Source organism: Patiria miniata, unplaced genomic scaffold, assembly GCF_015706575.1.
Source record: "Patiria miniata isolate m_02_andy unplaced genomic scaffold, ASM1570657v1 HiC_scaffold_19, whole genome shotgun sequence".
In the NCBI taxonomy this organism is placed as follows: domain Eukaryota; kingdom Metazoa; phylum Echinodermata; class Asteroidea; order Valvatida; family Asterinidae; genus Patiria; species Patiria miniata.
The window spans coordinates 16,714,804-16,737,123 of record NW_024037057.1 but is presented as its reverse complement, the minus strand read 5'-3'; the positions used below and the strand labels follow the sequence as shown (position 1 = coordinate 16,737,123).

General features: G+C 39.5%; 2 protein-coding genes across 3 annotated transcripts; one reads left to right on the top strand and one right to left on the bottom strand.

Annotated features, from left to right (window-relative positions):
* The first annotated feature begins 335 nt into the window (after positions 1 to 335).
* Positions 336 to 12,227, top strand: LOC119725929. 2 transcript variants are annotated; one of them, XM_038197543.1, is made up of 4 exons: positions 336 to 603; positions 5,891 to 5,996; positions 7,749 to 7,864; positions 10,638 to 12,227. In XM_038197543.1, exons 2-4 carry the CDS (start codon positions 5,957 to 5,959, stop codon positions 10,845 to 10,847), a joined length of 366 nt encoding a protein of 121 aa, XP_038053471.1. In that variant the 5' UTR covers positions 336 to 603; positions 5,891 to 5,956; the 3' UTR covers positions 10,848 to 12,227. The 2 variants fall into 2 exon arrangements, with proteins under 2 accessions (XP_038053471.1, XP_038053470.1); XM_038197542.1 differs by lacking the exon at positions 336 to 603 and adding an exon at positions 4,899 to 4,982.
* A 5,598-nt stretch (positions 12,228 to 17,825) lies between these two features.
* LOC119726098 (lymphocyte antigen 6B-like) lies at positions 17,826 to 22,073 on the bottom strand. The gene is made up of 4 exons (XM_038197711.1): positions 21,924 to 22,073; positions 21,128 to 21,190; positions 19,490 to 19,635; positions 17,826 to 18,807 (listed from the first exon to the last, which is right to left on the bottom strand). The coding sequence occupies exons 2-4, from the start codon at positions 21,171 to 21,173 to the stop codon at positions 18,583 to 18,585; spliced, it is 417 nt and encodes a 138-aa protein (XP_038053639.1). The 5' UTR covers positions 21,174 to 21,190; positions 21,924 to 22,073; the 3' UTR covers positions 17,826 to 18,582.
* Between the last annotated feature and the right edge of the window lie 247 nt (positions 22,074 to 22,320).

Below are 22,320 nucleotides of genomic sequence, written 5' to 3'. Positions count from 1 at the left end.
GCTTGCCCAAAAAGTGGTGCGGCGACGCGGCTTTTTTTTTTTTTATCTGTTTTTGCTTCAAACGTCGGCTGATGACTGCAAATGGTGCCCGACTAAACTTAGTGTAAATATATGGGATTCCAGAGAGGCCACATAAAGCTTATTCCCGATCATAACCCCATCTAAAAAAAAAACACGTTAAAATTGTGCAGCAGCAGGATTCCAGTCAAACCAGTGAGTTTGGCGGTTTTGAGACGTCATCTTTTATTGAAAAAAAAACTTTTTCATTTTGCCGACGCGCATGGCTACGGCGACGCGCGCGCATACCAGAAACCGGAGACTTTTGGCCTTAGTATGCCTAATCTTGAAATTCTTATGCATATTTTTACCCAGCACTATAAAACCCCTTTGAAAGCCCAGTAGGGCGTGGACTTGCGACTGGGGCATGGTGGTGGATGGTAGTGTGCATTTTAGTTCCTTATTTTCTGAGTTCCTGTACATGTATGGCTGAAGGTGGAAGCCTAGTTTAGTTTGGCCTTTGTTTTTGTGCAAGACGCTGTGTTCTTTAATTTGCATCACCACCACCATTATTACACCAAAGGGTTCAGTGGTCCGAATAGTCTTGTGAGTATGTTCCAATATTACCCCCCTTGCACCCAGTAGTTTTTACATGGCCTAGTTGTAGACTACGGTGTTGCATCGTAGTGGTGCCAATCTGAACTCTGCTCTGTCAGTAACTAGTCATTTAAATTCATTCATATTTACATGCTCTGGTTAATTGTTTTGTAAGCAAAGAAGCGCTAATTAAATTTTCATTATTTCTATTTACTGATATTGCATATACTTGTCCCGTTGTCGGTTATTTTGTGATCAACATCCATGTATTTTTGATTACTTACTTAATCCCCCCCCCCCCCCAACTGACGGTTGGCCTCTTTGGGTCGCCGTTACAATAATACAGACTGATAACCTATAGTAATATGTCACGCATAGTTAAGATATTATTGAACGAGTGTTTGTAGAGAACTTCATAACTTCTGCCGTGCTAAAACATCGAAGTAAAGTACAGTGACACGATTGCCTGAGCAGGCAAACAAGTTCATAGAGAGCTTTCTTCTACAGAAGCCCTTTTTTGGATAAACAGCGTCGCATCTGTTACTGCGCAAAGAGCGGATGAATATTATGCGCGTACACGTATACACGCTTATGACCCATACGAACTGCATTCACTTATTCTTTGGTACAAATGTCCATTGTAAAAATAAAAAGGTATTTCCTAAAGGCCTTTAATTTGTAAATATATGATCTTAAAAAGATCCTTGATTTATGTATCCTTAACGACCAGTGAAAATTAATTTAATATAAAAATTAACAAATGTATTGAAGAACATGGAGAGCATTTTAAGAACACATTTTCTTGATTTTAATCATCATGCTATATTCGTATGGCAATGGAGTATTTTATTTGTTACATAATAATGCCTAGGAATTGTCTTTAGTATTGGTATTGCCATATGCACGAAGCCTAACTACAAAATTGGGTCGTGGGTCATACGTAGATTGGGTGACATTTTGCGTCGGGGTGATAAATGTACAGGGTCTCTAAAAAATTACAATTTCTGAGAAATGTTCTGAATATTTAAGAAAGTTGCAACAACAAGGATAAAATCCAGGATGTCCTCTATCCCATGGTATCAATTTCATTACGTCATCGTCATGGATCACTGCTCAACATGGCCTGTACGAAAGAGGTCAAAATAAGCACTTTGACAAGTTAGTACACACTAGAAAAGTGGTGACATGGACAAATGAGAGGTGCTACTTCGAAGGATCAGGAATGCAATGAGACAATCTTTCTGATCACTCAATCTTTTAATTCCTTTTTGTGGTAGTTACAGGATAAATGTTTAGTCCTGTGCCAGCAACATGATCAGCAAATAAATGCACATCTCATACTATCGATTCTCATGTCCCTGACATCACGTCTTACCATTCCTTGGTCTTGACCCTGATTCACCTCATCCACTTATGGTTCTTAATTCCTGAATGTTAGCTGGGGCGTGGTGAAAACCTTGTCTTTCAAGTGACCCCACAAGAAAAAGTCACAAGGGGTGAGCTATGACATGGGGTAATCTTGGGGCCATTCAACTCGGTATACTGGCTTACAATGTGGTCAACATCACTGAAACAATCATTTCATGACGAACAAAATGCTCTATACCTTCAGTTTGAAAAATTATGAAATTTCCCAAAATATCACATTTCATAAATGTATTGCCAATTAACACTTCCGAAAAGAAATGATAACCTATCGGAAAAAAATCCAACAAGGACCAACAACTGCATGTAACTTGAATTCATAACTCACATCTAACAACTGTGCTTTTATTAAAATCTGTCTTGCCGTAAAATATATTTTTGAAAAATCAGCAACGTGACATGACTTATCATGAAGCATATACGGAGATTGTTGGTTACCAATAAAAGGCGGCGATATGATTATCGTGTTAGAGGCCGCTTGCATTCACGCTTTGAATGGTCGAGGCTTGCGGTCACGGTGTGCTGTAGCTAGCTATGGACATTTGCGAGGGATGGGGATGTTGATGGTCGTAATGTAAATCGCCCGAGAGTTCTGACTCATTCCGTTCATATCTCCGTGGTGATACCAACTGTTTCTCCATTGATATAGGCCTGTGTTCTGGTGCGGCCAAAGTCGAAAACTGCTCTGTCACACATTGACAAACTATGAAGCCCGGGAAGGGACAGGGTGGATTTTTTTTTTTTGGAATTTCCTAATTCGTTCGCACGAATTACTAATTCGTTCGCACGAATTACTAATTCGTTCGCACGAATTGCTAATTCGTTCGCACGAATTGCTAATTCGTTCGCACGAATTCCTAATTCGTTCGCACGAATTAGTAATTCGTTCGCACGAATTGCTATTTCGTTCGCACGAATTCCTATTTCGTTCGCACGAATTCCTAATTCGTTCGCACGAATTACTAATTCGTGGGAACGAATTAGTAATTCGTGCGAACGAATTACTGGAGTTATTCGTGCGAACGAATTGGTAATTCGTGCTAAAGAATTACTGGAGTTTGCTAATTCGCTCCCACGAATTAGTAATTCGTGGGAACGAATTAGTAATTCGTTCGCACGAATTAGTAATTCGTTCCCACGAAATACTAATTCGTTCCCACGAATAAGTAATTCGTTCCCACGAATTAGTAATTCGTGCGAACGAATTAGTAATTCGTGCGAACGAATTAGCAAACTCCAAAAAAAAATTCCACGCTGTCCCTTCCCGGGCTTCATAACAAACTGCATCCTTCTCGTGGTATAGGAGCGGTGAATTATTCCCGTGTCACCAGCTGCAGCACACTCCTACTGCCCGACCAATGTACTTTTTTTCTGATATGGTGTTCTAACGACGACACATCGCGCTGCAAAACCCTTTTAGCGAACTTTCGATTTATATGTTTCATCTTAACGATTTTTTGTTTCTTTTTTTTTCAGAAAAAAGGGATACTATTGTTAGGGTTTGTTTTTATGCACAAACATATCTGCCCTACGAGTAGACTGATTCCCGACCCAGTCTCTGCATTATCCATTCTGCGACAACAGAATAATGGTCGGGCTGTAAATAAATCGGAATTCGTGAAATAATTACTCAGTCAGTAACTGGTGCGGCGACGCGGCTTTTCTTTTCTTTTTTACCTGTTTTTTTTTGCTTCAAACGTCGGCTGATGACTGCAAATGGTGCCCGTCTAAACTTAGTGTAAATATATGGGAGTCCAGAAAGGCCACATAAAGCTTATTCTCGATCATAACCCCATCAAAAAACACGTTAAAATTGTGCAGCAGCAGGATTCCAGTCAAACCAGTGAGTTTGGCGGTTTTGAGACGTCATCTTTTATTGAAAAAAAAACTTTTTCATTTTGCCGACGCGCATGGCTACGGCGACGCGCGCGCATATCAGAAACCGGAGACTTTTTTGGGGGGCCTTATAGTATGCCTAATCTTGAAATTCTTATGCATATTTTTACCCAGCACTATAAAACCCCTTTGAAAGCCCAGTAGGGCGTGGACTTGCGACTGGGGCATGGTGGTGGATGGTAGTGTGCATTTTAGTTCCTTATTTTCTGAGTTCCTGTACATGTATGGCTGAAGGTGGAAGCCTAGTTTAGTTTGGCCTTTGTTTTTGGGCAAGACGCTATGTTCTTTTATTTGCATCACCACCACCCACCATTACACCAAAGGGTTCAGTGGTCTGCATAGTCATAGTTTGTTTTTATGCACAAACATATCTGCCCTACGAGTAGACTGATTCCCAACCCAGTCTCTGCATTATCCATTCTGCGACAACTGAATTATGGTCGGGCTGTAAATAAATCGGAATTCGTGAAATAATTACTCAGTCAGTAACTAAGCTGGGTTTTTTCCCGTTCGGTGTCTCGTCGTTGTCGATTTTTTTGTATCAACGCGGTGGAAAGAAAAGTACAGTGACAATGATCACGATATACCCCCCACAGATGTTCAAGGTGGAAAGTTCAACAATGAGTGGCGTAACCCTGCCCCAGAAAACTCTAACTAATTTTATCAAACTCTAACTACTAGTTAATTAATACAGTGGTTAAAATTAAACCTATGCAGTTGAAAAGTTCACGTGGTCACGTCGCTCGTGGACACGGACAGGCGACCCAGGACTCGAAACAGATATGAAATTCGCACTAAAATTGCTGGTCTGGTCGAGTTGCTGATCGTACAGAATAGTTAAACATTTACAGAGATACAAAGAGTTAGGAGAAACAAAGAATAACGCTCGAATAAATGACTCATAAATTATAACGCCGCGCTTTCCATGACGTCAGTCACATGACTCGATGCAGAATATTCTCGACCAATCAGGTATTGGGTGTAGCCACCACGTCAGCAGGTATATAAACTGTTGTCTCGGTAATCCTGTAGCAGTGTGTGTAGCCGCCTTGCAAGAAACAAATCAGGTAAGATGCAATGGTTAGGGCCTGATATTATTGTTTCTAGACTGTCGATCGGAAAAGAAATGACACTAGAATTTTACGATTGAAACACAAATTGATTCCTTTGGATGTTTATTCTTCTATAAAATGTTGTTTTTGATGTCATCAGAGAGAAAACCGTCAGTGTTTAATCTCCGCACTGAGAAAAAAAAGCGCCATTTGTGTTCACATATTTATTTCCATTTTCTAAGGTAAGATGCGATTATTCTTGAGTTCTAATCCGTTTTGTCCTTTTTTTGTGTAACCTGTTTGGTATAAATATGCTCACTGCCACTCGCATTTAAAAAGAAATTATTTATTTCCCTTTTTAAATGAGGATTATACGCTTTGTTAACAACCCTTTCTGTACCTAAGCTGTTATATGCTTTAAAACTTCCAGTGAACAGAAGCTACGGTGTACTGCTCTTGCGTTCAATATGGTTTATGCCGGACAATCTTGAAGTATTATTGCTTCAGACAATTTGAAAGGATTTTTCTCAATTGTGATTACGTAAACACCCACGTTTAAAAGCACCCTGTCACCTGTCATTACATACACACCCTAAAAACAAATTAGTTGAAATATCCAATATATTGGTAGGATGGGTCGATATGTGTCCAACCAATCTCAGCTTGGTTGGACACATATCTATTAATCATGGCAATAAGTTACCAGGTCACGTGGCAAAGCGTCACTGTAGGCGAGCTATGTCACCTGGCGAACAGTACACGACTGCATTACTTATTAAAAAAATCACAATGACATTTTTAAAAAATAAATTAGCTTTCAGACCGGCTCTTATTGGAGTTCATTTTGATCTCCAAGTCGAGCCCGTGTATCCTTTACGGAGAAATGGTCGAAACCGAATGTGATCTTGTTTGTTTCCTTACAGGCAATTCTATTTCGCTCTCTGTCTCTGTAATTGCCGTGCGACCCAACCTCTGCAACAACATCCACCATGAAGATCCTGTGCCTTGTTTTGGTTGTCGCCCTTCTCCGTAAGTTCCTTGCCCAAGTAACAATAGTGGATCTATATCTTGGAGCGGGGTTTGAGGTTGCTACACCCCCCCCCCCCCCCCCCCCAGTTCAGCCGCTGACTAACATTATGATACTAGAAAAATGAGCCCGAAATAATAAATGGAAGTCTAAAATCGATTCCTAAAATAAGTCTTTTTCTGCTGATCATCCGGTACCGAATGGTGCAATACGTAATGGGTTTTGAAACATGGAATCGCCCAGTGCGCATGCGCGTTCTCTGAACTAAGTGGTGCACAAGTCCATTGAAAAAAATAACATCTAGGTGCATGTAGCGCCCGAAACTCTATGTCTTTATTGATTCTTCAGTGAGTAAACAGAATAAGGTACAATCAAGGACAGGTGTTTAATGGTTCAACGCTGACCGGTGTTTTAATGGTGGTTTAAAAACGCCATATCCGGTGACGAGCTCTCGACCAATAGGAATGGGTAAAATGTCTTAGGTATTTATGAATGCTATTTTTAACGAAAAGAGGATTTGAATGGATTGTTGGTTGGTCTGGCGGTCAATTGGTCGTCAGTCGATCTGATGGTCAGATGCCAAGTGTATCAATGAGTTGGTTAGTTGGTGTTATTGGATTACTTTGATATTTTGGATTGTTTGTCCGTATGTCGGTTCGTTGGTATTCTGTATGTCGGTTGGCCTTTCATTTTGTTATTCGATCGGTTTATCGTTCCGTCGATTGATCGGTTGGTTTGGTGTATTTGAATTGAGGAGTTGTTACTAAAAGCTGGTATATTCCATATACTACGATATTTATTGTATTATTTTCCGATATTTGCACTGCATGTATGGGAAGTTCAAGCCGGTCAGCCCATTCAATAGCATTTCGGGACAGAAAATTGGAGACAACCGTCTTTTCAACGTATGCCGACCTTCCAGAATTTTATTTCTTTCAAGTATACTTGTACCCACTTGTTCACATGTTTATCCCATGACATGTTAAGATTTTGGATTGAGATGTTTAAATGTTGACTTCAGCAATTATAGGTTTCCAGAAAGTAACTGCATATTTACAGAATCATTTACAGAATTGGGAACCCGACTTTCATGAGATTTAACTTATTTAAAATAGGCCTACTTTATATGAAATTTACAAATGCAACGATAGGCCTAACCTACTATGAACTTGTCGTGGTTTAGCTTTATATTCAGACTACACGTTTACAGACTTCACGGTGAACTCCATCTTCACTGATATGCTGTGCTATGCTAGCTGCATCGCGTCACCGCGTGTACGTTTTTACCTTGTTTTAGTACGTTTCACCTAATTGCAGTACGTTTTTACATGATTAAGGTAAACTGACTGCTTTACTTATTCAATATGTATTTTACAATTAACATGTTTTCGAGGTACTTTTTTCCGGCGAATTTTACCGAAATTGTGCATTATTTTACATAACAATTTTTACCTAATTATTGTTTACATATCTTTTTGAGAGTTGTACGCGTTTAGCATTAAAACATTCCTAAATGCGTTTACCGCTGATATATAAACAATGTTTCGAAAAGTTAAGCACGTTCAGTTTCATGCCGTTAAAAGGGATAAGCGTTCAGCATTTAAACACCTTCCTAAATGATTTAACTGTAAGAATGTTTTAAACGTGTTTAAAACCTAAACATTGCGTTTGCAATACGCCTTCCATCAATTGTATTTTTTTAACCTTGTCTCCCAAACACTTTCTTTTTTATTTAATTGTACTTTAATGTGCAGAATACAGTGCAGCAGTCCCTTCGACATGTCAGACGTGTGTCGATGGAGTTGCTTGTTCGAAGTTGGATTGGGCGACTAAGGAGAACTGTGCTACCCCGAACAATGTGGGATGTTATGTAAGTACAACTTACGACACTAGGCAAGCCTATAGTAAAAATGGTCCCAGAGTGCACACAATTGTATTTAATTAATTTCGAATGGCTAGATAATGGTCTTCACAATGGGTCTGATTTAACCATTCGCAAATCATTTGGTCCAGTCTAAGCACCACTCAGTCGGTGAGTCAGTCAGTCGGTCAGTCCTACGAGAGAGCTGGCAAGTCTAAGGACTATAGTGATTTTTGGTGGTTTCGCTTTTGCCATCTCTTGCCCATGCGGGCTTAGGTTTGTCCTGTTATTTTGTCTTTTCTGATTCATCTATGTCCCTTCCAAGCAAGCAGTGTTTCTACTGTATTTTCTGTTGTTGTTTTATAGTATTTTTAAATAGCAAAAAAAATAATATTAAATAAAAAGGCCTAACAAAAAAAAAATTGTGTGTTTACGGTAACCCGACCGACCTGGAATTTTTTCGGCAAAATTGCCGACCTCAAACTTTTTATTGCCATTTTGAAGGTTGATAATTGACAAATTTAAACATTTCAAGTACTTTTAATTATTTGCCACGAACAAAAACCATTTTCCACACTTGAATCTGACCATGATTTGACACAAACATACCTGTGTTAAACGTGCGAAAATCGCGACGATCTCAAAACTTGAATTCTCAAACTACGAAGTACGATTATTTTTGCACAAACGCATCGGGGTACGCCTGGCTGGCCGACGGACGGCATGGTTTTTCCCACGTACAAACGTGCGTATCGGCCCGATATGCTGGAATTGCGGCCGGCCCCGATACGCCGACAAAAAAATGCCGATCACATTTTTTAGCCCCTGATACGCACAATATAATTATTATACACGCCATTAAAATGCACAATTTGATCGTTACATACGCCATTATTTCATCTTGACATGCAAAATCTTGACCAAAATCCTGTTTTTCCGATGCATGTGTGATCAAAATGCACACGGTGACGTGTTCCGTCGACCACCAGCAGCACCCAGCTAACATACAGCATGGTACACTGGTTCCCTTCGCCAGCTAACGGAATCAATGATATGATGAAGGACCGGAACCAGTGACTACTGCCTCTCTCCGATGATGTAGTGGGCCGAAGTTGGATCGTAAAAATATTACCAAACAAACATCGCTGGAGAAAGAGAATTTCTGCGAATTAATTCACAGAACGTGATCTTTACTTTCTGTGTATGTGTTTTCCATTAAAATGACGAGATTGCAAAGCTCGAACTTGTGGCGAAACATCGTAGCGTGTTTCTGCAGTAGTGCAAGATTTTCGGCCACGTGGGCTGTGAGCACGGTGCAATGTTCGGCCAGCCAGACGGAATGTTGGCGGTGCCAGCGGCCGTGATGTATATTATAAGTGGAATCACCGACCTCAAATATATTTTTAATTAGGTGAGGCAAGTTTTAATCACTTTTGATAGCCAGTCTTGATAATTTTCGTGGCGCAAATGAAAATAATCCAGGCACAAAATAAACATGATTCCTTGCTCTATGATTAGTACGAATGATGCTCCATTAATCAGCACCCCAAAAAAATTGGCGAAATATTTTTCCGACCTACTGACGCTATTTTGAAAGGCATGTAATCGGAAGCAAAAGTTGTTTTTTTCTCCACCTTAATTTCTTAATTTGAAACTTACATGTAAAATGTAATTCATACTTTTCTAGTTAAGAAGCAATGAAACACAGGTTAGGAAATGTTAATTTTTTTTAAGTTAACAATTTTGATTTTTTTTCTTTAATTACAAAAATATTAGACAAGATCTCCTCTGAATTTCAAGGACAAATCTTAAGATAAAGACCCCCAGATTTGCTCTAAAATGCACCAGAGGGCTTCTAAAGTTCAAACATTTTCCGGTTGTTGACTCACAGGCAGCAAATCTTCCCCCACATGTTTGAAAAAATCCCTGGCCGACGATACAAATTAATTTGGACTGAAATGTATCGATTGAATATCTTCAATGCTTGAATAGTGGTTTTATACAATTTTTTGCGAAAGAACACGCATGGGCATGCAGAACTGAAATGAAAAAAAAATTACAAAATAAAATTATTTCCCTACCTACCTACCTGGATTTTTTAAGGCCGTTACCGTAAACACACCATTTTTTTTTTTTTTGGCCAAAGTCAGTCTGTCAGTCATTAAGATTATAATACTAGTACAAAGATGACACCAGGATGGACCTCTGGGACTAGCAAAAATATATTATCTACAAAACAGTTTATAGCCCGCATTTTGTTTATGAACTGGCTCTCTAATCGTATAAAGACCGGGCTGCAATGAAAACTATAAACAATTTAAAAATGACAGAAAGTACCCCGAAATAAGAAAAAAATATTATGCCTCAACGATGCGGTATTGGATTCCCATATGAGAACGTGATTGACGTCGTGAACATTTTTTATTTGTTAATGCTTTCCACACATTTAAATCAAAAGAAACCCAAACAATTCCATTCATTCCCCTACCCACGGCAAATAGTACCCATGAGGTTTAACCAATTCAACACTTAAGTATACTACACGCGTTGTACGAGGTCAGAGAAAAAAATGTATTTTGGATCTCAGCACCAAATTAAATAAAAGTATGAAATATGACGCATCTTACGCAAACTTCTCCCAAAACTTGAGCAAACATGCTGAGTCGGTTTTTGTGATTGATAGTGTTTATTGGTCCAAGTAGAAATCAAAAGGTTATTTTCTCCTTTATCTTCCCCCTCCCTCTCCCTCCTTCCCGTATCTTGCGGTTTCTTTGACTTTCAGCGTCAACTCAGGAATGACATCCTACTCAAAGCAGGATGTGCCAACGCTGCCATGAAGAAAGCTGCAGGTGATAAGAACGGGGAATGTGACACCAGCAACGATATCAGAACCTGCTTCTGCGATGACAAAGACGACTGCAATAGCGCGAGTTTCATCAAGTTGAGTGTGCTGGCTTTGGCTGCTGCACTGGCCGCGGCACTTTGGCTCTAGAGGGCCGAGGGTTAATAAAGGAATTCGAATTAAAGATGCAACCAAGAACTTTTGTCCCGTCCAGCGTCTGCTTATAACGCTATTTCATCATAAGCACTATACTTACTCAGCACTTGTAGTGATTAAAATGAGGAGCAGAGTTACAATTTCAAGAATACAGATTTGCCCTGATTTGCAAATACCTGTCCGAATCAAACCGAGTGTATATCCAAATCAAACGCGCAACTATGCGCGAGTTACGTTAGGAAGTACTGACAGGTTTAAGTCTAATTGCAATTGTACTAGATTTTCCTCTGTTTTAGATGATGATTTATAAAAGTTAAAAAAGTGATCAGTATAAATCAACCACGATAAATCAGCGGAAAAACATAGTTCTTGGTTGTTAAATATTCGTTTTCAGGTTTTACGAAAAGTTTTCAACTCGGAATTATTTTGTTGTTTTGTATTTGCTTTGGGGTTTTAGTTGGTTAGTTAGTTTGTCCGTTGGTTTGTGTATTTTGGTGGATGTTTTCTAATAGTCGATTAAACTCACCGCATGTTTGATGTGCTTTTTTGTGAATCAGCAAAAACGAAAATTTGATCAGGATTCGGCTTTATTTTTGTCGTATACTTTGCTGGTTCGTACTAATAAGAACTGAACAGACTCGCAGAGTGATAGATCAACACAGCTTTGGTTTCCCTGCAATGAGAGCCTATGACACTGTGCATGTAATTATTTTCACAGATTAAAACTCGTCACTAATTTATAACTGTGTTGCTCCAGTTAAAAAGGTAAAATGCCAAGGGTTAATGTTAATTCAAATGCAATCACTAGGAATGACTCCAATCAGCGTGGTATGATATGCACACTTGAGGCTTGATAGCTTAAACGGCAAGCTAGAAGGGATTTCCTGATGCAGATTTACCCAATTTGAAATGTCATTGTTAAAATCAAACTAGCGATAAAAAAATAAGACTGTACGCGTCTTGTGCTATTCATTTTTGTCTCATAGCAATAGACTGAAGCAAACATTCTTTAAAACTTTACTTCTCAAATTTTTGCAATGAGAGAGATGCTTAGTTTCACGTTTTTGTAAACAAGTTACCGGTATAATTTATATTTGTGAAGACTACCTTAAATATCAGCGAGAACGGTTATAAACACAGAAAATGCTGTATTTACTGATAATGTGTCGGTATTTTGTAGCGAACCACTTTCCAACATAAAACTACATTGTTTTATTCGGTGTTTGGAACATTCACATGAGATGTATGGTTGAACATGCAGAATTATGATGTGAATCACAATACCTCAAGCAACAGCTAATTCCTATCCAAGCCACATACAAACAATCTGACACCAATAACCTTCAAATTTAAATAAAATTTATGATATATAAACGAAGAATGTAAGCTTGTTTCATTTATAGGTACTGGTATCGCCTATTTAGAAAAGAGAAGGGTGAGGAAGCTTGCAGAAACGAAGCGTTTTTCCCGAACACAGAAACAGATAATTTTTCTTTCAGCGAAGTTAAGTTTCTGGGTTGCCAAATAACTTTTTCAATTTTGTTAGTGTTCGGCCTAAACTCTTGCAACACGTTGATTGGAATTGTGATGTTTGTAATTATTAATGAACAAAAAAAATTATGCATTTCAAATTCACAAGCTCGGACAAAAAAGGCAGATTTTTCGAGAAATTAATGTTTGTATACAATTTTCAAAATGCTCGGGTGGAAAAATGATTGGAGAAGTCGGGGTTTAGAGCACACATGCCTATGAATGCATCCTTCAAGTTTTAGTTTGTTGTGGAATTTCACTGGTTCTTGCTCCAATTTTCCTTGGGGAGGAGCTCTTGGAATCTCCCATGACATTCCACCAGCTATTTACAATTGTGTGGGGAGAGGTCATGAGTGGACTCCCTTGCCATTTTAGTGTTAACGTTTTCTTGGAAATGATCTTTTCCGGCCAATGAATCTCATGTAGATCTTTAGTGGTCCTAAAAGAGACCATTAATTTTGGTTTAAACCAACCGGCCCTCCCGCCCACAGGCGAGTGATGATTGGCATTATTCTCATTACAAAGTTTGTAGCCAAAAGAAAAACAATTCCAAGCATTAAAAGAAGGTGTCTTCGCCATGGAAAAAGAAGAACATACTCGACCCTTGCCGCCATCAGTACATTATCGTCGTACTTTGATGTTAAAGTCAGTTGGTTAAGCAAGAAAACTGACTGTCCATCCTAACTGTACATCCTTCCACGAAGGCACGACGATTTTGTTTGTTTATATTTTTACTGTTTGCAATTCATACTCAAAGGCACTTTCTTTATAAAAAGAACTGCAGACACCTTAGTGTTGGGTCAAGACGTCGTTGCATAATTATTAAAGGATACGCGATCACCCACCGAAAGAGGGCGTTATCAAAACAAACCGCTGTATAACCCACAAAGCGCTATCATAACAATGTCTTGGAAATCTTGTAGCAGTCATGTCATGCGAGTGCACTTGTTCTCTCTGTAATGACAGCTCCGAAACTAAAAGTCCAAAATTTCAGGAAGTGGCATTGAAGATGTTACCGGGGTTTTGTGCAACTTTATGACTGTGTGAAGTATAGACCTACGCATGCAACCGACAATTGACCGTATTTCCCTGCACAAAAGCGCAGGCGCACTAGGCCAAAAAAAAAGTCTCCGGTTTCTGGTATGCGCGCGCGTCGCCTACGGCGCGTCGGCAAAATGAAAAAGTTTTTTTTTTCAATGAAAGATGATGTCTCAAAACCGCCAAACTCACTGGTTTGACTGGAATCCTGCCGCTGCACAATTTTAACGTGTTTTAGATGGGGTTGTGATCGAGAATAAGCTTTATGTGGCCTATCTGGTCTCCCATATATTTGCACTAAGTTTAGTCGGGCACCATTTGCAGTCATCAGTCGACATTTGAAGCAAAAACGTCAGGTAAAAAAAAAAAAGCCGCGTCGCCGCACCACTTTTCGGACAAGCTCCATACCAGAAACCGGAGACTTTTTTTATTGGCCCTAGTTACCCCCATTATTTTGTTTTCAGGGAAAATCTTTACAAGATTCCCAAGACATTGTTGTGATAGCGTTCCGCGGGAGATAGTGATTTATTTTGATAACGCCCTCTTGTGGCAAGAGATCGTGTATTAAAAGATGACACACACACACCAGGAATAAGTTATTGCACGAAGTACACAATAGACCCAGACACAGCAAGATATTGCATGAAGCGCACAGTAGACCCAGACATAGCAAGATATTGCATATAGCTCACAGTAGACCCAGACATAGCAAGATATTGCATATAGCACACAGTAGACCCAGACATAGCAAGATATTGCATAAAGCACACGGTAAATTCAGACATAGCAAGATATTGCATATAGCTCACAGTAGACCCAGACATAGCAAGATATTGAATGAAGCTCACAATAGACCCAGACATAGCAAGATATTGCATGAAGCGCACAGCAGACCCAGACATAGCAATATATTGCATATAGCACACAGTAGATTCAGACATAGCAAGATATTGCATATAGCTCACAGTAGACCCAGACATTGCAAGATATTGCATATAGCACACAGTAGACCCAGACATAGCAAGATATTGCATAAAGCACACGGTAAATTCAGACATAGCAAGATATTGCATATAGCTCACAGTAGACCCAGACATAGCAAGATATTGAATGAAGCTCACAATAGACCCAGACATAGCAAGATATTGCATAAGCACACAGACATAGCAAGACGTTGCATGAAGCGCACAGTAGACCCAGACATAGCAAGATATTGCATAAGCACACAGTAGACCCAGACATAGCAAGATATTGCATATAGCTCACAGTAGACCCAGACATAGCAAGATATTGCATATAGCACACAGTAGACCCAGACATTGCAAGATATTGCATGAAGCTCACAATAGACCCAAACATAGCAAGATATTGCATAAGCACACAGTAGACCCAGACATAGCAAGATATTGCATATAGATCACAGTAGACCCAGACATAGCAAGATATTGCATGAAGCGCACAGTAGACCCAGACATAGCAAGATATTGCATATAGCACTGATAAGGATCGTATACGAAAAAACTAACTGTGTCAGCTCTGCATTTCCGAAGTTCTGAAGGCCTAGGCACCGTTACTAGAGTCAGTCAAAACGTAAACATAATCTTAATGCCGCTCGTCGCTGGCCGCCAATTTAAAGTAAATATCGTCTGCAAATGCACTGCTCCCTCACTGATATACATTATATTGTGGAACGTGAAAGTACTGCGGGGTACCAGTGAGTACAAGTATAGTCTGGTTTAAACGCGGTCCGCGCATAATGGTTTGGACTGTGGGGCGGGGACTAGTCTACGTGCATGTGATATCACAATGTGATATACAACGGGAGTGTGACATGCATATTTATCGCCCGGTCAGGTGATCGTCCTGGGCCAATGAAAATACAGTATAAAGACAGAGGTATGACAAAGCAAGATATTGCATAAAGCACACAGTAGACCCAGACATAGCAAGATATTGCATATAGCTCACAGTAGACCCAGACATAACAAGATATTGCATATAGCACACAGTAGACCCAGACATAGCAAGATATTGCATAAAGCACACAGTAGACCCAGACATTGCAAGATATTGCATGAAGTGCACAGTAGACCCAGACATAGCAAGATATTGCATAAGCACACAGACATAGCAAGACGTTGCATGAAGCGCACAGTAGACCCAGACATAGCAAGATATTGCATAAGCACACAGTAGACCCAGACATAGCAAGATATTGCATATAGCTCACAGTAGACCCAGACATAGCAAGATATTGCATATAGCTCACAGTAGACCCAGACATTGCAAGATATTGCATGAAGCTCACAATAGACCCAAACATAGCAAGATATTGCATAAGCACACAGTAGACCCAGACATAGCAAGATATTGCATATAGATCACAGTAGACCCAGACATAGCAAGATATTGCATGAAGCGCACAGTAGACCCAGACATAGCAAGATATTGCATATAGCACACAGTAGACCCAGACATTGCAAGATATTGCATGAAGCTCACAATAGACCCAGACATAGCAAGATATTGCATGAAGCGCACAGCAGACCCAGACAGAAATGTATCATGAAACTCAAGAATTTAATAAGTCAATGTAATGTGGAATTGGGCTCTTTCAAAATCGATGGGTCTTTCATGGCAGCTATGAGATGGAGTGAAAAAGTGGCGCTTTTTGGCTATGTTGTGGAGGGATCCTTTTTCAAATTGGCTACTTTTGCAGTTTGGGAAGCATCATTCATTTTAGGGGTGGAAACATATATAAAAAAGTCAATGGTCAACCCACTAAAAATTGAAAAGAAAAGGAAAGACGACATGTTGATCATCATTTTTCTGTGGAGCCTGAACACCTGTGAGGGTTCTGAGTATTTGTAAAAGAATTTGCGTGAGAGTATGGGGATTTATCACTGGTGTCTTAACCTTTGAGAATTTTTATACGGGGTGCATATAACGGAAGGACATCGAACCAGTCTAGTTAGTGAACGGGCACTGTAAAGACACCACTTTCTGGGTACAAAAAAAATGCAAAGTTGATACGTTCGTCGAAGCAACACATAGAGCTCGACTCAAGTCGAAAATCTAAAATAGTCTTATAATACATGTATTTTTTTATTTCTAGAAACATGCAAACGTACGTCAATAACACGGTAATTTCGTTTGTTTTTGCAGCCAAATGTACAATTCGTTATAGCGCCCTCATTCGCCTAAACAAAATGCTGTCCAAATTACATCGTTGCTGTCAGCTGGGTACTGAAAAGAGAGGGGTGTAATTTTCCATGAAGAGTGATAAGATAACCCCATATTCTGTTTCAAACCAGCGATAGTACTTTCCAAAAGACGATTCCGATTTTATATTGAATGAATTGAGTTAAAATATTTCGAATAATGTGTTGGCAACCTTTGTTGTCTGCGCAGAGACAGTTCAAAAGATAAAACATGTTGCCTGAAATGAAAACTAAAGGTAGAAATCCCCCGCTCCCCCCCCCCCGCCCCTGATGGTCTTTGCCTTTCCCGTGTGCCCCCACCCCCACCCCCACCCCACCCCCGCGCCCCCTCTCTACTGAATGAGAAATGACGATGATTATGTTGATGTTCTATTCTAACATTTTCCGTCTGGACACGTTTACGTGTTTACACGAAAATATTATAAGAACATGTTTTTACTTTAAATCAATTTTAAATCTCTTTTATGGTGCTGTTTTCTATGTAATTCTTTTATCATGAGTAATTACTTGCCGCCTTTTTGGAGTTGTGGTGATTCGAGGGCATCAGTGCTGTTTTGCAATTAGAAAAACAAGTCACACACACCTTTTTGTCGAGAGGTAAATGTATATTTTGCAGACAGAAACAAGAAAGAACAGAAGATGAACAACCCAACCCCTCTAAATCGACTTCCCTGTGGACACATGCTCGTCAATTGACGTACAACTCCACAATACCTTTCAGTCCAGCATACACATTGAGAAGTAGGTGGACATTTGAATTCAGTCTGAATCCTATAGCGGCATAAGCGTGGACAAGGACGTAAATCCGGGGGAAATAGGGGGATATACACCCCCTGTTTTGACCGGGTGGGACATTGGAGCATCCTCACATATGTTTGTACTAAACAAAGACTGGATGTTGTGAAAAAAAAACATATCGTGAGTCAATACAAGAGAACATGTCCGCAACTGAAGACGAAATTCAAACTAAAAAAAAAAAAAAACGCAAGCAATGTACCGCGCGCGCATATGCGTTTGCTTATTACAGTCGATGAATTCGCCGAGGAAATTTCTCCTTTTTTAAATTCCATTTTGAATAACCCGATCAGCAAATTTTCTTTCCGGTGGTGAAATGCGGCATGAAATTTGAATAATACAATAAACTAATATTCGTACAAGATTGTTATTATGATGAACATCGCCACTTAATGTCAAATGGGGTCCAACTTAGGAAAGAAAATCTTACTTTATAATTTACAGAAAGGGTTTATGTATTTATTCAACATTATATTGTTAAATCGGACAAACAAATGTGTAGTAATAAACAATTATTTGGCGAGGAAGTTACTACATGAGTAAACGCACTGACTAGACTCCAAAGTCTTTGCGATTGAGTCAGCCAAAACTGTATTGTAAATGTTCAGTGTTCAGCTTTTCATGTTCTTTCTGCCTGAGTTCGTCTTTTTACATTACATTCTCTTTCTTCTTCTTCTTTTTTTTGGGGGGAGAACTGTTTTCCGGTTAAAGGAACGCTTTTGAACAAATGCGCCATTTTGGCTCGATAACGCGTTTACAATGGAATGACAATGGTTGGGAAGATCGTCAAAGGACAATATTTATGTACATTGTCTACACAAATTGTGGCCAGTACCTTTAAAATATGACCAGTAAACAATAAAGAAATAGCGAAGACGAAACCTTTCTAAATTTGTGTGTTTCCTCTATTTTCAAAACGTTTAAGCAAGTTTTGGAATTATTTTTTTAAACAATAGTTTTAAAAGCATTTAATGCATTTTAAGTCAACTCAACTTTTGAATTTCTTTAATCTGACGTGAAAAACTGCAATTTCTACAACACAAATGGCAAACGTTTGAAAAAAAAACTCCACATTAAGGTTTTGAACTTGATCAGAAATGATATTTTTATCTTGAGTTTTTGTGTGATTGTGAACAGGTTGGATACTAGAAAACTGTTACGATGGTTGCGATCACCAAAACTGTCATGGCGACGAGGTCAAGGGTCACTGGACCTGCGTGGTTGCACAGGTCAGAAGAGCAGCAGGATGAGCAGATCTTCACTGCGGATCCAAGGAAGGTGCCATCCATACATTTCTCCTCACATGTCGGCGTGCAGCCTCGGCTGACCCGTGTGATGACGTCACTCCCAGACACAGCTGAAGTTTCTTTCTGAAATGACAACATGTAAACTTGTAACACCTGCAGTAGGCAATATCCACAAGTGGCATTAGTTCATTTGTTTATAAACGTAAATCTTAACTCAAGGGCTGTGAAAATAACATGTTGTGTGGTAAATTAGACCTACCAAAGTAAATATATCGGAAACTTAATTTTTATGTTCTTTTTATTTTCCAGGGGCACGAGAACAATAACGGACTTTGGTTTTCTGGCGATTTTATAACCGTTATTTTCACCTTAAATTGACAAAACCAATCACAGTAAGAAGTACGGCGGATTTAACCATACATAGCAAAATATTATTAACATTGTTGACAGGTATGAGCGCTTTTGTAGGCAATATGGCTGTCATCAACACTTTGGCAGCACGCGTCGATACATTTAAGCGATTCTGCAATTTGTTTGGCAGTTCTTGCAGTTCTCCATTACAGTTGGAAAAACATTGAGGAAAGAGGCACAAAATGGATTATCTTTCCCCACAGTTACAGCGCCCTTTAGTCTCTGATTTCACAATTCAAACACTACAAACATTCTTCGTCTCTTTTCCAATTTTTAGCCCGTCGCACCCCTCCCCTCCATGTTACGCGACTAAAAAAACTATTGACCATTCTTATATAGGCAGGAACTGTTAAAATGGATAAAACTGAGGCTTCTTTCCAAGGTCTTTACTTACACGGCACTGGTAATTTTGTCTACAAATCTCTTCAGTAACTCGTGTGCTGTTTGCACTGAAGGGACTCTTACAAGCAACAGGTCCATACTCCTTCCCTTCATACGTTTGCCAGGAGCACCGATAGCATTTCAGAGATGCCGTTTTTCCTAATGAAAAAAAAATAAGAATAGCAAAGGACTTTAACTTTCTTCTATTAAACCAAGGGTTAGTTCATGAAGAAATACGATGATAAATAAAAGATATCCCCTGTTAGAGGGCGCTATTCTGCAGCCACGAGTCTGTTGTATTTCAAGCTCTTGACAGGGTGTATAAAAAAGGAAACCCAAATGTAAATATCAATTATAAAATATCTAATACATATTTTCAAATAAGTTAAAGATCATGTGACATAGCAATGAGTCCTCTTTCCAATGATTCTTTGATTGTGTGTCCGATCCAAGCTTTCAACAGAAATAAAAAGCTCAAAGAAAATATATAGAGACAAACTACACAACTGTTTCCGTGGCAACAAAAATATCAGAGATTCTTGGCGGTGTCTTCAAAATATAACAGGTTTCTCTAGCAGAAAGAAAGCTGATTCATTCCTGGGTACAGACAACCACCGGGTGCTTGCGAATGAACTGAACAATTTTTTTTCCCCTGCAGATTCGATACCCACGACCGCAGGGATCAAGTGGAGGAGCTACTCTTTGCCCTATTATCCTGCACAGGATCAGCCTGTTACCATCATCACCAGGGAGGTCGAGAAGCAGCTGAAAAGATTGAACACTCGCAAGGCAACTGGATCCGACAATATAAATGAAAGTGTGTGCGCGGGAACTAACTCTGCTGTTCTCCACCCTCTTTCAACAAGCTGTGGACACCCAAACAGTACCGGCTTGCTGGAAATCTGCCATCATTGTTCCAGTCCTAAGAAGCCGCAACCGAAACAGTTCAACGATTACTGGCCTGTTGCCCTGACTTCGGTTGTCATGAAATGTTTTGAAAAAAATGATCATCAGGCATTTGCTCACTACTGTATCATCACCCCAACAGAACAAGTCAGTGTTGTGATGCAGTTTTAACTGGTAAATGGGCTTCAGCAACACACAGATAAGATCGGCTGAAATGCACAGGCAACATTCAGGTGCAGATCCACCTTTCTAATCGTACCCAGTCCCCATGTGTGAATGAGTTTTAGCCTCTGTCTGATTCCGTGGGTTTCCTTAGAATAGTGATGTGGGTTTCTACCTACCTATAACATGAAGCATAATGTTCGCTGATTCCTTTAGGATTGCGATTTACGGGGCTTTTAAGAAACCCTTGGTTATTACCAGAAATATTGAAATAATAAAAATTTAAGGATAATAATAATAATAATATTAATATCAGAATATTCACGTTGGTCTTTGTCGTGAGCAGATGAATATCAATTAGATTGCCCGATCATCGAGCAGTTTTTCCATTTGTTGGGTCTCCCTACCTAAAGTAACGAATGGTTTGTCCGGGGGCAAAATACAAAAACGTTATGATTAAACGAAAAAAGGCAGGATGTGCCGCATAAACAAAACCGTTCTTGGGCTTTTGTAATTGTGTGTTTTTTTTATAAGATAGGACTTTCTAGTAATGATTTCGTGTCATAATTAACTTTTCACTCACCAATGAGAGCCAGAATCAAGAAAAAGGAAACCGTCGCAATCTTCATCTTCACCAGAAACTGAACTGGGGAGATGAAAGAGATGCAAGAAGGTAACGCGACGAGTTAAGCAAACTAGATAAGAAAATATTCCTAAGTAGTTACACCCATGAAAACAGGTTAGCGTGGAAAAAACATCATTGAAAAATGACCTTTTTAATTTCAACTAGCCGACAAATTTGAGTGCAGTGTTGATCATGGCGACGTCAATGTCGTATTGCAGTGACGGCTTCCTTTGGGAAATGTTTAACTTTCGTGTACCACAACGTCTATGCTCCTGATCCTTTGAAGTACTTAAATTAAATCAATTAAAATCATAAATTTTCAATAGTACTGATCGTCTGCGTGGAAGTTTCACGACTGTGAGAAATACAAAATGCCCATTTAGTTGCAATAATAGCGTTGTTTTTCTCTGACGAGCACTTGAATCTACTTATGAGGAAGGTTACATCGTTGTTCCAGTCAGCGGGAACATAATTCCCCTTAGAACGTCGCAGGTAAACTTTTTGATACATAAGAACGACTAGCATCACTTTAAACCCTTTGCGTACTAGTCACTCCCCCCCCCCCCTCCACCCACCGCTAAAGCTATCTTTAGTTTAAGCACAGTGGTGCTGCACCTCCGTGCTTACAACTAAAGTTAGCTTCTGTTAATAGAATGACAAATGATATGTACAAATGACTATTTTAAAGGAAGTTTACCTTCATTGTCCAAATCAGTTTGAAAAGTTCCCGGGGAAAAATGAAAATATCCCTTACCTAGTGCCTAGCCAGCCCAAAAACAATTTCGAAAGCTTCAATATAAACTTCAATATTCAAACCGCTCACACAGAACTGTGATCTTCGTTAGCACTGCAACAGAGCAAGGGGCAGATCCCAAAAGTTGGTTTTACGACACCTTTGAATTGATGTTCCTTGGACCATTATGGGTGAGTGTGTGTGTGTGTCGTCTAAATATAAAGATTGTATGGCAAGTCAACATAGCACTGTTTGACTTCAGCTTGAGATCCACCATAAACCTGAGCTGCACCGTGTCACCAAATGGTACTCGAATTTACAGTGGGCGTACATCGGCTCTCCGTTCTATGGTGCATAACCTGAGCACAAGAGGGCGCTATAGCAACCTTCTTACAGATGTTTTAGCATTATGGATGCA